General features: G+C 43.7%; 1 protein-coding gene and 1 pseudogene across 1 annotated transcript; both read right to left on the bottom strand.

The window, feature by feature from the left end:
- Window positions 1-460: 460 nt before the first annotated feature.
- Window positions 461-3,764, bottom strand: LOC119964284 (annotated as a pseudogene).
- Window positions 3,765-10,018: 6,254 nt separating this feature from the next.
- Window positions 10,019-14,413, bottom strand: LOC119965475 (protocadherin-10-like). The gene has a single exon (XM_038796294.1). The coding sequence runs from the start codon at window positions 13,846-13,848 to the stop codon at window positions 11,074-11,076; it is 2,775 nt and encodes a 924-aa protein (XP_038652222.1). The 5' UTR covers window positions 13,849-14,413; the 3' UTR covers window positions 10,019-11,073.
- Between the last annotated feature and the right edge of the window lie 1,492 nt (window positions 14,414-15,905).

Below are 15,905 nucleotides of genomic sequence, written 5' to 3'. Positions count from 1 at the left end.
GCTTTATATAGAGGTTATTATATTCGAGTTTGCAGGGTTCGACAATGTGTTGGAGATTATCAGGCTAATACGCTACATTTCGAAAGTCGGTTTCCGCCATTTTCGCGACATTGTTAAAAAGCTTCGGGGCAGCATCTGGGTGGAAGTCACCATAAGAATCCATAGAACAAGCTATGAACTTTTAAATCTCACCCATTACCCCTTTGAGGTTATGAAGGGACACGGTCCGTCCAATCGCTTATGCTGGTATTTCAAATTGCAAACCGCGAAGGGAGATTGTCCAAATGCATTCATGTATCAATGCCTCGAGGTCAATTGTGGAGCCGACCTTATAACTAACTCAATTATGTAGCTTGTGGAATATATCACCTGCCGGCTTCCCTTCCCAGTTAACAGATGCCAGTTTGAGACACGACGATGTAGTATCAGGAGCCTTTTATTTTTCACAATTTCTTTGGATGAATAATACTTGATAGTTGTCGGACAACAAATATCCATTAATTCTATAATAGAGATGCTCAAAGGGAAATAGTTTCAGCAATTCAACCGGCAGGGACGGATTTGACAGAGATGGACATTAATTTCACACTGCCTCAATGTTGTCTATTCTTTACATTTTAACATTGGACCTGAGACATGGGCGATGTGTAGGGCTCCAAAAACAGAAAATCGCTCTTTGCTGATTCGGGAGACAGACAAACTGAATAATGATGCGTTTCAGAGTTGTGAATAATCTCACCAGCTCCAGTATAATTTAAAGATTCTTTCAGTGTAGGTCTCGATTAAAGGCATTGGTAGAATCGTCCAGACCAGAGCAACAACTTATCATAGAATTTACAGTGTGAAGGAGGCCAGTCGACCCATCGAGTCTGCACGGGCTCTTGGAAAGAGCACCCAACCCAAGGTCCACACCACCACCCCATCCCCATTACCCAGTGACCCCACCCAACACAAAAGGCAATTTTGGATACTCAGTGCAATTTAGCATGGCCAATCCACCGAACCTGCATATCTTTGGACTGTGGGAGGAAACCGGAGCACCCGGCGGAAACCCACGCACACACGAGAAGAATTTGCAGATTCCGCACAGACAGTAACCCAAGCCGGGAATCGAACCTGGGACCTTGGAGCTGTGAAGCAATTGTGCTAACCATTATGCTACCGTGCTGCCTTACCCAACTTGGGGAGTTGTAGTCTTCTGGAGTATTTCTGTCCCGTTTACACTTGATGCCAATCAGCAAAATAATGGTCACAAGAAATATAAAGGAAGTTGAACCGAAAATGACAATTAAATAAAGATTTATATCACAGACATATTCAGGATTTGTCACCAAGCTACTATATATGGAGGAAATGTCAGTAACATTGCACAAGATTTAAATGTGGATTGTAGCCGTGCGAGAGTCTCGGCTGTCCATTATCCTTCACCAAGATCACAAGGCTCTGGGTGGTAGAATCCTGCTCCAAAATTCCTCGGGCTGTTCTGATTTCTCCAGAGTTAAGCCCCACGATGAACAAACTGGGATCAGTGGATTTCAGCACCTTATAGAGGAGCCGTGCGTTCTGACCAGAATCAGCATCAGTTGCGATTATCTTGGTCACCAAGTGCCCCTGGCACACTGACTGAGGCATAACCTCCACTTCTGCTGATCCGCTCTGTGCTGAAGGTGAAACAATTACTGGAGCGCTGTCATTCTGATCCAGGATGATCGCATTCAAGGTTGTGCTGCTGCTCAGAGGGGGAACGCCAGCGTCTCGGGATTGGACTTGAATCGTGAAGGTTTTCACTCGCTCGGAGTCAAAAGAGCGCAGCGCGTAAATCGAATTACGATTGGCGTAATTTGACAGTGAATCAAGTTGTCTATGAAACGGTAAGTGACGTATAAATTCTGATCCTGGTCAGGATCGAAAGCAGTCACTGCTAAAATAGAAGCAGTGGGAGCGTTGTTCTCCATCACATACACTGTGTCCATGAGTCGAGCAAACCTTGGGGGGTTATCGTTGCTATCAGATACAGTTATCTGAATGGTTTTATTTGTTGATAATGGAGGGGAGGCCGAGTCCCTGGCTCAAATAGCTATGTTGTACAGAGGGGTGGTTTCACGGTCTAACATGTCACTGGTTATGAATTTGTAGTTACCTCTCGAAGACGACTGAAGTTTAAAGGGAATGTTCTGAGGGATCTCGCAGTGCACCTGTCCATTTTTCCCAGAATCCCGAATTACATCAATCAGAGCTGTCACATTTCCGTGTACAGCATTTTCAGGGACCATGTTCGCAACGGACTCCATTAATATCCCAGGTGCATTATCATTTACATCTATTACCTTAACCAGAACTTCAGAAAGTCCTGCAATTGCCGCTGAACCATTCTCGGCAACTTGAACATCAAGTGAATTATTGTCACCTTCCTCTTAATCAATTATACCCTGAACACGAATCTCGCCTTTTCGAGGACTCAAACTAAACACTTCCTGCATTTGCGGTGACACACGGTTACTGAAAGAATAAGTTACGTCCCCGTTCGTACCTTCGTGGCATGGACTGAAACCACCAGGGTATCTCTGGGTGTGTTTTCTATCAAGCTGACCTTGTAGGCCTTGTTATCGAACGCAGGCACTTTGTCATTGCTGTCCAGCACAGTGATGAGAATCCGAGCGGCCCCAGATCTGGGAGGATTCCCTCAGTCAGTGGCTGTCTTCATCAGCTGAAAGGATGACTGCCGTTCCCGGTCCAACGGTTTCTCCATTAACAACTGACAATTTTAGTACCCAATTCGGCAGTCTCCACTTTTAGCCCGAAGTGCTTATTGGAGCTGATATTATAAACAGTGACTGCATTTGTCCCCATGTCTGGATCGAGAGCGCTCTCTAGCGGAAATCGAGAGTCTGGCGCCATGGATGGATTCGACCATGGATAGCAACAAGCTTTTTCCAAGAGTGGGGGTGTCAATTACAAGGGGTCACGATTTCAAGGTGAGAGGGGAAAAGTTCAAGGGAGATGTGCGTGGAAAGGTTTTTTTACGCAGAGGGTGGTGGGTGCCTGGAATGCTTTGCCAGCGGAGGTGGTGGAGGCGGGTACGATAGCATCATGTAAGACGCATCGGGTTAGATATATGAACGGGTGGGGAACGGAGAGAAGTAGACGTTGGAAAATAGGCAACAGGTTTAGATAAAGGATCTCGATCGGCGCTCGCTGGGAGGGCCAAAGGGCCTGTTCCTGTGCTGTAATTTTCTTTGTTCATTTGTTAGAGAATGACACTTTCCGGATGAATTATCATTTATAACAAGAATCTCCAATTCACCGCGGTACATCTCCAACGGTTCTTCCACGACAATCTGGAAAGAAAGAAGACAAGCTGGTCTCTGCCCACGCAGCTGTTCCCTATCTATCCTTTCGTTCACAAATAAAATGCCGGTTTCGAAATTCACCTCCTAACATTGCCTTTTATCAGCTGGAGCCCGTCGGAATTTTCGAGCTGACAGCCTCCGTTCAATTCCAAATCTTCGGCCACATTCCTAACAAATGCGCTAGGCTCTATTTCTTCCCGAATAGAATAGTGAATCTTTCCGAAAACCAGATCCGATACAAGAAGAAGGAAAATAATATCCAATGGCCTGAATTTTAGGGCGTTGGTTATCCGTGGCTCTGCCATTACCGGTTATATTTGGAGACGCGCAAAAATAAACCGATAATCTATTCAGCTCAAGCGCTGCCCGATCGCATAGTCCACAAAATAGCTCAATATCAGAATGCCTAGCGAATTGACAGATACTTTTCCACAAAGTGAACGCAGGAAACGATTATATTTCTGTTTCTGTTCTGGTTCCGTTTCGTCGGAGGAGAAATAGATCTCTGCTTGTATTTGAGATCCTCATCAGTCCGCAGCGACACAGCGAGTCCCTCCCTATCATTACACCAGTTTTTCTTAAAGTGACAGACCTCCTGATGTGAAGGCCTCCAATCATGGATCGTATTAATAGTGTACAACCATAATACGCGTACACCGACATAAATTTCCTCCTGGCAGCCTTTCTCTTTAACGATCATCACTACTCCTTTGAAATGCAATTAAATTACCATCTGGAATCTTTCCATTAATTTCCTTTGCATAAAGACTGCCATGAAACAATTTCAGCAGTTGTCAGGTCAGAATCACACGTATTTTCCACCTATCACCAGGCGATCTTGTTTTGCGAAGGAGAAGCTTCCATACCTATACCTTTTGACAAAGGAGCATGTGGACTCAAAACATTAGCTCTATTCTCGCCCGACAGATGCTACCAGACCTGCTGAGATTTCGCAGCATTTTCTCTTTGGCTTTCTTCAGTACCTATAAATGTATTGATGCCCGTCTTCTCTCATTCACTTTGAATCTTTGAGGAGTTGTTCGACTGTTTTCGTGAAGTACTTTGGAATGCTGCCAATATCGCCTTTTCGGATGCAGAAATTGAACTTTCTTTCGAATCTAAACTTGATTATTTTTCATCGCAGCATTTCAAGTTTAGTTAGAAAACTATATCTTCTGACCAAACGGACACCGACAAGATACATGAAGTATGTCATTCAATTTCGGTTTCTCTAACGAGCTAGCTAGTTTCTAACTTCAGCTAACCTTATCAGAATTCTAAACGGGGGAAATTTGAAAACTGAATTACTAGAAACAATTAAATCATTGAAATAAATTGCGACGGATATGCAAAAAGTATATAAAATGGCACATGAATCATCGCTACTGCTGTGCAAGTCAGTTGTGGAATCATGAATATTTGAAAACTATGTTTTCTCACTCAATCCTAAAACTGCTGAGCTGAGCAACCAATACATTCTATCTCGGACTCAGGCTCGGACTTTCTAATTTATTGATCAGAATGCATTTTGTCCTCAGCGAAATATGATTTTCGATGTTGGTGAACTTGTGATTGGCACATATTTGCCACATTACTCTTCTCGTTATTTTGATTATCGTGTTAATCGAACTGTGTTAGATGGGTTGGACCCTACAGAGAAACGTTCTGAATGTGTTCAGTATTTAGGAACTATTGCGGCTGACCACAATTTGTTGATTCTGGGCATGTTCATGCCAGATCACAGCCCATGAGAATTATACACTATCATTAAGTAGGGCGCAAAGCGCTTAATCATAACGAGAATGAGATATGGAAAATGATAAATGAAATGCAACTCCAGCGTCAGAAACTGTGGTTTTAGATTTTTTAATACAAAAATATTAACGTACAATAAACTGGCAAAGAATTATAAACTAATAAGAAGTAATTTTAATGAGAGTCAGCAACTTACTTCATCCAAAGAAGCAGGATCGGTTTATTGTTGGGTAAATGGACCTTGAAACTGGAACTGGGATTGCCAATGAAATTTCAAGCTTCACTCACCCCGCGGGTAAATCAACCTGGAGTCACAATCACCATTATTTTACTTGATGAAACGATTTCTGCACAGAACCTTGAAACAATTCGCTGTGATGCAAATGTCTGTCACCCTCTGTTACTTGGGTTGTTTGAGTAAAATCATCCTCTACTTTTGTAAATGTTGTTTTCTCCCATTGTACATTTCTCCATACATTGTAAACTGTCAAGCTTCTGTAATTGCTTATCAGATTCACAGTTTGCATATTTCCAGACTAGAGATCAGCCCGTCTGGCACCAATCAGCAAATGTTCAGTACCCTAGAAGAATGTTCTGTTATTGACTACTCAAATGGAGGCATCACGTTATGTAACATGAATGGGATAACATGACCACAAAGGTAATGATCATCCGAATGTCCAATGAACTTACAAGTACAAATACAGCTCAGTTGCAAGTTATGAATCGTGTGTTCTGACCTTTGTTGTGAAAATATTTTCGTAATTTTTCAGCCTTAGCTATTCTGCTTCAGCGCTATTAGTGTGGTTTTGGTCCAATTGATTTTACAAGTCAACGAATCACGGTATACACGGCAAAAGTTCAAACCTTCAGCATTATTGAGGTAACAATACCTCCGAGTTTTGTTATTTTGTTTAACTGAGTTTAGAGGGGGTAAGTCCCTTTCTCTTTTCTGAGGTTCAATCTCAGACCCCGATTTACGACCAAGTTAATGTCAGTTCACGACACTGAGGAAGCCTGGGTCGAGCTCAGGAACATGAAGGGGGCAATCACAATGTTGGGGGTTATTACAGGCCCCCCAACTGCCAGCGAGAGATAGAGGAGCAGATAGGTAGTGCGACTTTGGGTAGGTGCAAATGTAACAGGGTTTTTGTGGTAGGGGAATTTAACTTCCCCTATATTGACTGGGACTCACATAGTGCTAGTTGCTTGAATGAGGCAGAGTTTGCAAGGTGTACGCCACGAAGGCCTCTTGATGCAATATGTCGATAGTCCAACGAGGGAAGGGGCAGTACTGGACATCGTAATGGGTAATGAACTTAGAAAGGTGGTTCAGGTGTCAGTAGGGGGAAGATTTGGGAGTAGTGACCACAATTCCGGACTTTTAAGGGTACTTTTGGATAGGGATGAGCGTAACACTCGAGTTAAAGTGCTAAAATGAGGAAAGGCACATTACGATGACATTAGACAGAATTTGAAGAATTTGGATTGGTTGCGGCTGTTAGAGGGTAAAACAGCATTGGACATGTGGAGTATTTCAAATGACAGTTGATCAGGATTCAGGAAGTCACTTCCCTGAGAGAACGAAGGCTAAGTATGGGAATTTTGGGGACCCTTGGATAACGAGGGATATTGTGAACCTCGTCAAAAAGAAAAAGGAGGATTTTGAACGGTCTAGAAGGGTGGTGACAGTGGAACCTTTGAGGAGTATAAAGAAAGTAGGAAGGTACTTCAGCAAAAAATTAGGAGGGGTAGGGGGGATCATGAAAAGTCCTTTGCAAGTAGGATTAAGGTGAATCTCAAAGTTTCTTATTCATATATATAAATCAAAAGGGTGGCCAGGAAAAGGATTGGATCATTTCAGGACAGTGAGGGCAATCTATGATTTGAGCCAAAAGAAATGGACGAGGTAATAAAAGAGTGCTTTACATCAGTTTTCACCAAGGAAAGGGCTTTCTGTAAGATGATTCTTGGGTAGGGTGTGTGGGTAGTGTGGGTCATGTTTGCATCAAAATGGAGGAGGCATTGGGTGGTTTAAAATACATTAAAGCAGATATGTCTTCTGGGCCACATGGGATTTACACAGAATACTGATGGAAGAACGGAAGGAAATTGTTGGGACCTTAACTGACATTTTTGTATTCTCATTGGCTGCAGGTGAGATCCCAGAGGACTGGAGAATACGTAATGTGCGACAGCTGTTTAACAATGTAGCAGGGATAATCCTGGAAACAATAGGCTGGTGAGCCTCACATTGGTAGTAGGTAAATTATTGGAGATAATGCTCGGGGCAGGATTTATGCCATTTGGAAACAAATGGACTCATCAGCCATAGACCATAGTTTTGAGAAGGGGAGGTCGTGCCTCACTAACTTCATCGGGTTCTTTGAGGAGGTGACAAAGATGATTGATGAGGGAAAGTCGGTGGATGTTGGTTTCATGGACTTCAGTAAAGCCTTTCACAAGGTGCCTCATGGCAGACTGGTACAAAAGGTGAAGTCACACGGGATCAGAGGTGAGGTGGCAAGATGGACACAGTACTGCCTCATTCACAGAAGTCAGAGTGTAGCTGTAGATGGGTGATATTTTTCTGAATGGAAGTTTGTGACTAGTGATGTTCCAAAGGAATCGGTGCAGTGGCCTCTGTTGTTTGTAGTATACATAAACGATTTGGAGGAAAATGTAGCTGCTCTGATTAGTAAGATCACCGATGACACCAAGTTTGGTGGAGTGGCATATGGTGTTGAGGATTGTCAGAGGATACAGAAGGACATAGATAGGTTGGAGACTTAGGTAAAGAAGTGGCAAGTGGAGTTTAATCCTGACAAATGTGAGCTAATGCATTTTGGTAGGTCGAACATATGGGGGAAATATACAGTAAATCGCAAAACTCTTAGGGATGTAGAAAGTCAGAGAGATCTGGGCGTCCAGGTCCACAGATCTTTCGAAGTGGCAACACAAGTGGAGAAGTTGGACAAGAAAGCATAGGGAATACTTGCCTTCATTGGACAGTGCATCGAGTGTAATAACTGGCAAGTCATGCTACAGCTGGAGAGAACCTTGGTAACGCCGCACTTGGAATATTGCACACAGTTCTGGTCGCCATATTACCAGAAGGAAGCAGAGGATTTGGCGAGGGTGCAGAGGTTTATTAGGATAGAACATAGAACACAGAACACTACAGCGCAGTACGGGCCCTTCGGCCCTCGATGTTGCGCCGACCTGTGAAACCATCTGAAGCCTATCTGACCTACACTATTCCATTTTCATCCATATGTCTATCCAGTGACCACTTAAATGCCCTTAAAGTTGGCGAGTCTACTACTGTTGCAGGAAGGGCGTTCCACACCCCTACTACTCTCTGAGTAAAGAAACTGCCTCTGATATCTGCCCTATATCTATCACCCCTCAATTTAAAGCTATGTCCCCTCGTGTTGGTCATCACCATCCGAGGAAAAAGACTCTCACTGTCCACCCTACCTAACCCTCTGACTACCTTATATGTCTCTATTAAGTCACCTCTCAGCCTTCTCCTCTCTAACGAAAACAACCTCAATTCCCTGAGCCTTTCCTCGTAAGACCTTCCCTCCATACCAGGCAACATCCTAGTAAATCTCCTCTGAACCCTTTCCAAAGCTTCCACATCCTTCCTATAATGTGGTGACCAGAACTGCACGCAGTACTCCAGGTGCGGCCGCACCAGAGTTATGTACTGCTGCAGCATGACCTTGTGGTTCCGAAACTCAATCCCCCTGCTTATAAAGGCTAGCACCCCATATGCCTTCTTAACAGCCCTATTAACCTGGGTGGCAACTTTCAGGGATTTATGTACCTGGATGCCGAGATCTCTCTGTTCATCTACACTACCAAGAATCTTGCCATTAGCCCAGTACTCTGCATTCCTGTTACTCCTTCCAAAGTGAACCACCTCACACTTTTCTGCATTAAACTCCATCTGCCACCTCTCAGCCCAGCTCTGCAGCTTATCTATGTCCCTCTGTATCCTATAACATCCTTCAGCACTATCCACAACTCCACCGACTGTCGTGCTATCTGCAAATTTACTAACCCAGCCTTCTACAACCTCTTCCAGGTCATTTATAAAAATGACAAACAGCAGTGGCCCCAAAACAGACCCTTGCGGTACACCACTAGTAACTGAACTCCAGGATGAACATTTGCCATCAACCACCACCCTCTGTCTTCTTTCAGCTAGCCAATTACTGATCCAAACCGCTAAATCACCTTCAATTCCATACTTCCTTATTTTCTGCAATAGCCTACCGTGGGGAACCTTATCAAACGCCTTACTGAAATCCATATACACCACATCAACAGCTTTACCCTGATCCACCTGTTTGGTCACCTTCTCAAAAAACTCAATAAGGTTTGTGAGGCATGACTTCCCCTTCACAAAACCGTGTTGACTATCGCTAATCAACTTGTTCTTTTCAAGATGATTATAAACCCTATCTCTTATAACCTTTTCCAACATTTTACCCACAACCGAAGTAAGGCTCACAGGTCTATAATTACCAGGCTTGTCTCTACTCCCCTTCTTGAACAAGGGGACAACATTTGCTATCCTCCAGTCTTCCGGCACTATTCCTGTCGACAAAGACGACATAAAGATCAAGGACAAAGGCTCTGCAATCTCCTCCCTGGCTTCCCAGAGAATCCTGTTGCCTGATCTAGAGTGTTAGCTCTACGAAGAAGCTGAATAGACACGGACTGTTCTCTCTAGAACAAGAAGGTCGAGGGGCGCCCTGATAGAGGTATACAACATTATGAGGTGCAGAGATAGAGTGGATGGGCAGGCGCTCTTTCCCAGGGTGGAGGGGTCAGTCACTAGGGTCACAGATTTAAGGTCCGTGGGGCAAACGTTAGTAGAATGTGTGAGGCAGGTTTTTTACGCAGACGGTGGTGAGTTCCTGGAACGTGCTGCCAGGGAGATTGTGGAAGCAGATACATTAACGGCATTAAAATGGCATCTCGAAAATCCATGAATAGGATGGGTATAGAGGGAAATGACACTAGGAAGCACTAAGGGTTTTGGCCAAAGTTGTGTCATGGTCGGTACAGCCTTGGGGGGCTGAAGGGCCTGTTCTTGTTCTGATTTGTTCTTTGTAAACCAAACGTCTTCCCAGCAGTACGTATAAAAGGTATGCTGATTGGGTTTGATAACTATAAGTGGGAGGAGACAGGTGCGGAATATCATAACCTTCATTGACCTTCTGGGCAGAAATCAATGTTCCAGTGTTGAAGATTTATTGTAAATTATGTAATTCGCTGTAACCTATGATTTCAGACAGTATTAGTGAACTTCTCGAAATGGTGTGAATCACATCGGTGAAATAAACCTTTTCCCGCTCTTGTTTCTTATCGTGGTTGTTACATCCGATTTGCAGGGTTCCATGATTTGTTGTAGTTTATCACACTAATAAGCTATATTTTGGAAGTATTTTTACGCCATTTCCGCGTCATTGTGCAAAAACCTCGGGACAGCATCTACGTGGGAGTCAAGAGAAGAATCCATTGGGCAAGCTCCGAAAATGTATTGCCCTTCTCGATGTTATGAGGGTATAAAGGCCTTCCAATCGCTTATGCTGGTATTTCAAAGAGCAAACCGTTCAAGGGAAACTATCCAAATGCATTCAGGCATCAATGCACCGAGGTCACTTTTGGAGCCCAACTTACAGCAAAAACAATGTTGTAGCTTGTGGAATACCACGCCTATCGGCTTCCTTTCCGAGTTAACAGATACCAGTTTCAGACAAGTCGATGTGGTATCATGGAGCCTTTTATTTTTCACAATTTCTTTGGATGAACAACACTTGACAATTTCATGACAAGTTCGATCCTTTGATTCTATAATAGAGATCCACGAGAGGAAAGAGTTTAAATAATTCAACCGACAGGAACGAATTTACCAGAAATGGCCATTAATTTCACCTTTGCCATGATGTTGTCAATTATTTTGAATTGGACATTGGTCCTGAGACATGGGCGATGTGTAGGGCTTTAAAAACAAAAAATCGCTCTTTGCTGATTCGGGAGACAGACAAACTGAATAATGATGCGTTTCAGGGATGTGAATAATCTCGCCAGCTCCAGTATAATTTAAAGATTCTTTCAGTGTTGGTCTCAGATTAAAGGCATTATTAGAATCGTCCAGTCCATAGCTAATACTTGTGGAGTTGTAGTCTTCAGGAGTATTTCTGTCCTGTTTACACTTGATGCCAATCAGCAAAATGATGGTTATAAGAAATATAAAGGAAGTTGAACCTAAAATGATAATTAAATAAAGATTTATATCAGAGACATATTCAGGATTTGTCACGAAGTTACTGCTTTCGGCGAAAATTCCACTAACATTGCCCAAGATGGAAAAGTGGATTGTAGCCGTGGTGGAGAGACTCGGCTGTCCATTATCCTTCACCAAGATCACAAGACTCTGAGTGGGAGAATCCTGCTCCAAAATTCCTCGGGCTGTTCTGATTTCTCCAGAGTGAAGCCCCACGATGAACAGACTGGGATCATTGGCTTTCAGCAGCTGATAGATGAGCCGTGCGTTCTGACCAGAATCAGCATCAGTTGCGATTATCTTGGTGACCAAGTGCCCCTGGCCCGCTGACTGAGGCACAATCACGACTCCTGCTGATCCGCTCTGTGCTGAAGGTGAAACAATTACTGGAGCGTTGTCATTCTGATCCAGGATGATCACATTCAATGTTGCGCTGCTGCTCAGAGGGGGAACGCCAGCGTCTCGGGCTTGAACTTGAATCTGGAAGTTTTTCATTCGCTCGTAGTCAAAGGGGCGCAGCGCGTAAATGGTCCCGTTCTTCGAATTAAGATTGAGATAATTTGACAACGGTAAATCTCGAATTAGATTTTCCATGAAAGAGTAAGTGATGTAGGAATTCTGATCCTGGTCAGGATCGAAAGCAGTCACTGCGAAAATAGAAGAGCCGGGAGCGGTGTTCTCCATCACATACACAGTGTCCATAGGTCGAGCAAACCTTGGGGCGTTATCGTTTATATCAGATACAGTTATCTGAATTGTTTTATTTGTTGATAAAGGAGGAGACCCCGAGTCCCTGGCTACAATAACTATGTTGTACAGAGGGGTGGTTTCACGGTCCAACATGTCACTGGTTATCAATTTGTAATGACCTCTCGAAGATGACTGAAGTTGAAAGGGAACGTTCTTAGGGATTTCGCAGTGCACCTCTCCGTTTTTTCCTGAATCTCGGTCGATTACATCAATCAGAGCTGTCACAGTCCCGGGAGCAGCATCTTCAGGGACTATGCCAGCAACGGACGTCAGTAAAATCCCAGGGGCGTTATCATTTACATCAATTACCTTAACCAGAACTTTAGAATGTCCTGCAATTGCCGGTGAACCATTGTCGACAGCATGAATATCAAGTGAAAAATTGTCATCTTCCTCATAATCAATTATACCCTGAACACGAATCTCTCCTGTTCGAGGATCCAAACTAAACAGTTCCTGCATTTTCTGTGAAACACGGTTACTGAAAGAATAAGTTACCTCCCCGTTCGTACCTTCGTCTGGATCAGTGGCAAGGACTGAAACTACCAAGGAGCCTCTTGGAGAGTTTTCTATTAGGCTGGCTTTGTATGACTTGCTAACGAACGCAGGCGCATTGTCGTTGATATCCAGCACAGTAATGAGAATCCGAGCGGTCCCAGATCTGGGAGGATTCCCTCCGTCAGTGGCCGTCAGCATCAGCTGAAAGGATGATTGCCGTTCGCGGTCCAGCGGCTTCTCCAATAACAACTCGACAATTTTAGTACCGTCTTCTGCAGTCTCCACTTTTAGACCGAAGTGCTCATTGGGGCTGATGTTATAAACAGAGACCGCATTTGTCGCCATGTCTGGATCGAGAGCGCTCTCTAGCGGAAATCGAGAGGCTGGCGCCATGGTTTCGGCCATTTGCAAGAGAATGACACTCTCCGGGAAACTGGGTGAATTATCATTTATATCAAGAATCTCCACTTCGCCGCGGTACATCTCCAAAGGTTCTTCCACTACAATCTGGAAAGAAAGAACACAAGCTGGCATCTGCCCGCACAGCTGCTCCCTATCTAACCTTTCGCTCGCAAATAAAATGCCGGTTTCAGAATTCACCTCCAAACATTGCCTTTTATCAGCAGGAACCAGTCGGAATTTCCGAGCTGACAGCCTCCGAATGCTCAATCCCAAATCTTCGGCGACATTCCCAATAAACGCGCCAGACTCCATTTCTTCGCGTATAGAATAGTGTATCTTTCCGAAAACCAGGTCCGATACAAAAAGAAGGAAAATAATACCCAATGGTCTGAATTTTAAGGCGTTGGTTATCCGTGGCTCTGCCATTGCGGTTATATTTGGAGAGGCGCAAAAATAAACCGGTAGCTTATTCAGGTCAAGCGCTGCCCGATCGCATAATCGACAAAATACCTTAATGTCAGAATGTCGTGCGAATTCGCAGAGACCTTTCCACAGAATGATTGCAGGCACCGATTGACTTTCTGTTCCTGTTCTGCTTATGTGCCGGAGGAGGAGCAATAGATCTCTGCTTGTATTTGAGATCCTCATTGGTCCGCAGCGACACAGCGAGTCAGCCCCTTGCATTACACCAGTTTTTCTTAAAGCTGCACAGCTCCTGATGTGAGGAGCTGCAATCAGGATGATTATTTTAACAGTGTACAACCATAATACGCACAATCCGGCATTCATTACATTCGGGGAAGAATCTTTTTAGAGGCCATCACTACATCTTTCAGATGCAATCAAATTATAATGTCAAGTCTTCCATTGATTTCCTTTGCATGCAACCCGCGCCAAAACAATTTCAGTACTTGTCACGGCAGCATCATATGCATTGTCCCACATACCACCAGATGATATCGTTTTGCAAAGAAACAGAATCCATATCTACATTGTATAAATGACAGTCTTCTCATAATTACTTCCAACTTATCATGGGTTTTCCAAAAGCTTTCATAAAGAACTTTGAAATACTATTAGTGTCCCCGATCCAAATGCAGAAATTGAACATTCTTTTGAATCTCAGCTTATTTAGTTTTGATAACATCATTTTATGCTTATTTTGAAAACAGTTAACTTATGAACAATAAAATTGATGTTTTTGGAAATAGGCATCGACAAGAGATGTAAAGTATGTAATTCAATTTCGGTACTCCATGTACAGCTAACTTATAGCTGCAGTTAACTTCATAGAGGCATAAAACAGAAAAAGGAGCAGGAGGAGGCCTTTCGGCCATTTATTCAATTCATGGCTGGTCATCCAACTCAATAGCCTAATACCCCTCACCCCCCCCCCCCCCCCCCCACCCCAAGCCATTTGATCCCCTCCCCTAAGTGCTATATCTAACTGCTTCTTGAACATATGCAATATGTTGGCCTCAACAACATCCTGTGATAACAAATTCCACAGGCCGACCACTCTCTAGATAAATACATTTCTTCTCATATCTCTCCTATATGGCCTATCGCAAATCCTCAACTGTGACCCCTGATATTGGACGCACCCACCATCCTTCCTGCATCTACCTAGTCTAAGTCTGCTAAATTTGATAGGTTTCTACGAGATCCGCCCCCCCCCCCCCCCATTCTTCTCAGCTTCCGCAAATACAATCCTAACTGATTCAACCTCTCCTACATCAGCCCCGCCATCCCAGGAATCATTCCGGGATACCTTCTCTGCACTCCTTCTAGAGCAAGAATACCCTTCCTCAGATCAGGAGACCAAAATTGCGCACAATGTTCCTGGTATGGTCTCACGAAGACACTGCATAATTGCAGCAAGATATCCCTGCTCCTGTACTCGAATTCTCGCGCAATGAAAGCCAACATCCATTTGCCTTCTTTAACACCAGCTGTACCTGCAAGCTTACCTTCACTGATTGTTGGACAACGACACACAGGTCTCGTTCACGTCCCCCTCTCTTAATTTATTGGCATTCAGATGATAGTCTACCCTCTCCGTTTTGCTACCAAAATGGATAACCACGCATTTCCCAAAATTATTCTTCACCTGCCATTCATTTGACTGCTCACTCAACTTGTTCGCATAACACTGAAGGATCTCTGCATCCTCCTCACAGCTCACCCTCCCAGCAAACTTGGTATCAGCTACAAATTTAGAGATATTACATGCTGTTCCCTCATCTAAATCATTCATATATATTGTGAATAGCTGAGGTAGTAGCACCGATCCCTGTGATACCCCATTAGTCACTGCCTGCCAATACAAGAAACACCCATTAATTTTATTCTCTGTTTCCTGTTTGCCAACCACTTTTCTATCCATCTCAGTACACGAACCGTTAACCCATGTGCTTTAATTTTGCACACTAATCTCGCATGCGGGACATTGTCAAACACCTTCTGAAAGTCAAAATATATCTCATCCACTGGCTCCCCCTCATCAACTTTACTAGTTACATCATTGAATAATTCCAGGAGATTTGTCAAGCATGACTTCCGCCTCATAAATCCATGCTGGCTCTGTCCAAGCCTGCCATTATTTTCCAAGTTGTTTGCTGTAAAATCCTTCGAATGGATTCTAGAATTGTCTCACTACTGACGTCAGGCTTACTGGTCTTTAGTGCCCTGTTTTCTCTCTACCTCCCATTTTACTTAGTGGAGTTTCATTACCGACCGTCCAATCTAAAGGAACTATTCCAGGGTCTATAGAATCCTGGAAGATGACCACCAAAGCATCCACTATGTCTCGAGCCACTTCCTTAAATACTCTAGTTCGGAGATTA

Source organism: Scyliorhinus canicula, chromosome 4 (assembly GCF_902713615.1).
Source record: "Scyliorhinus canicula chromosome 4, sScyCan1.1, whole genome shotgun sequence".
NCBI classification, from domain to species: domain Eukaryota; kingdom Metazoa; phylum Chordata; class Chondrichthyes; order Carcharhiniformes; family Scyliorhinidae; genus Scyliorhinus; species Scyliorhinus canicula.
This window is presented reverse-complemented; position numbering and strand designations above follow the sequence as displayed.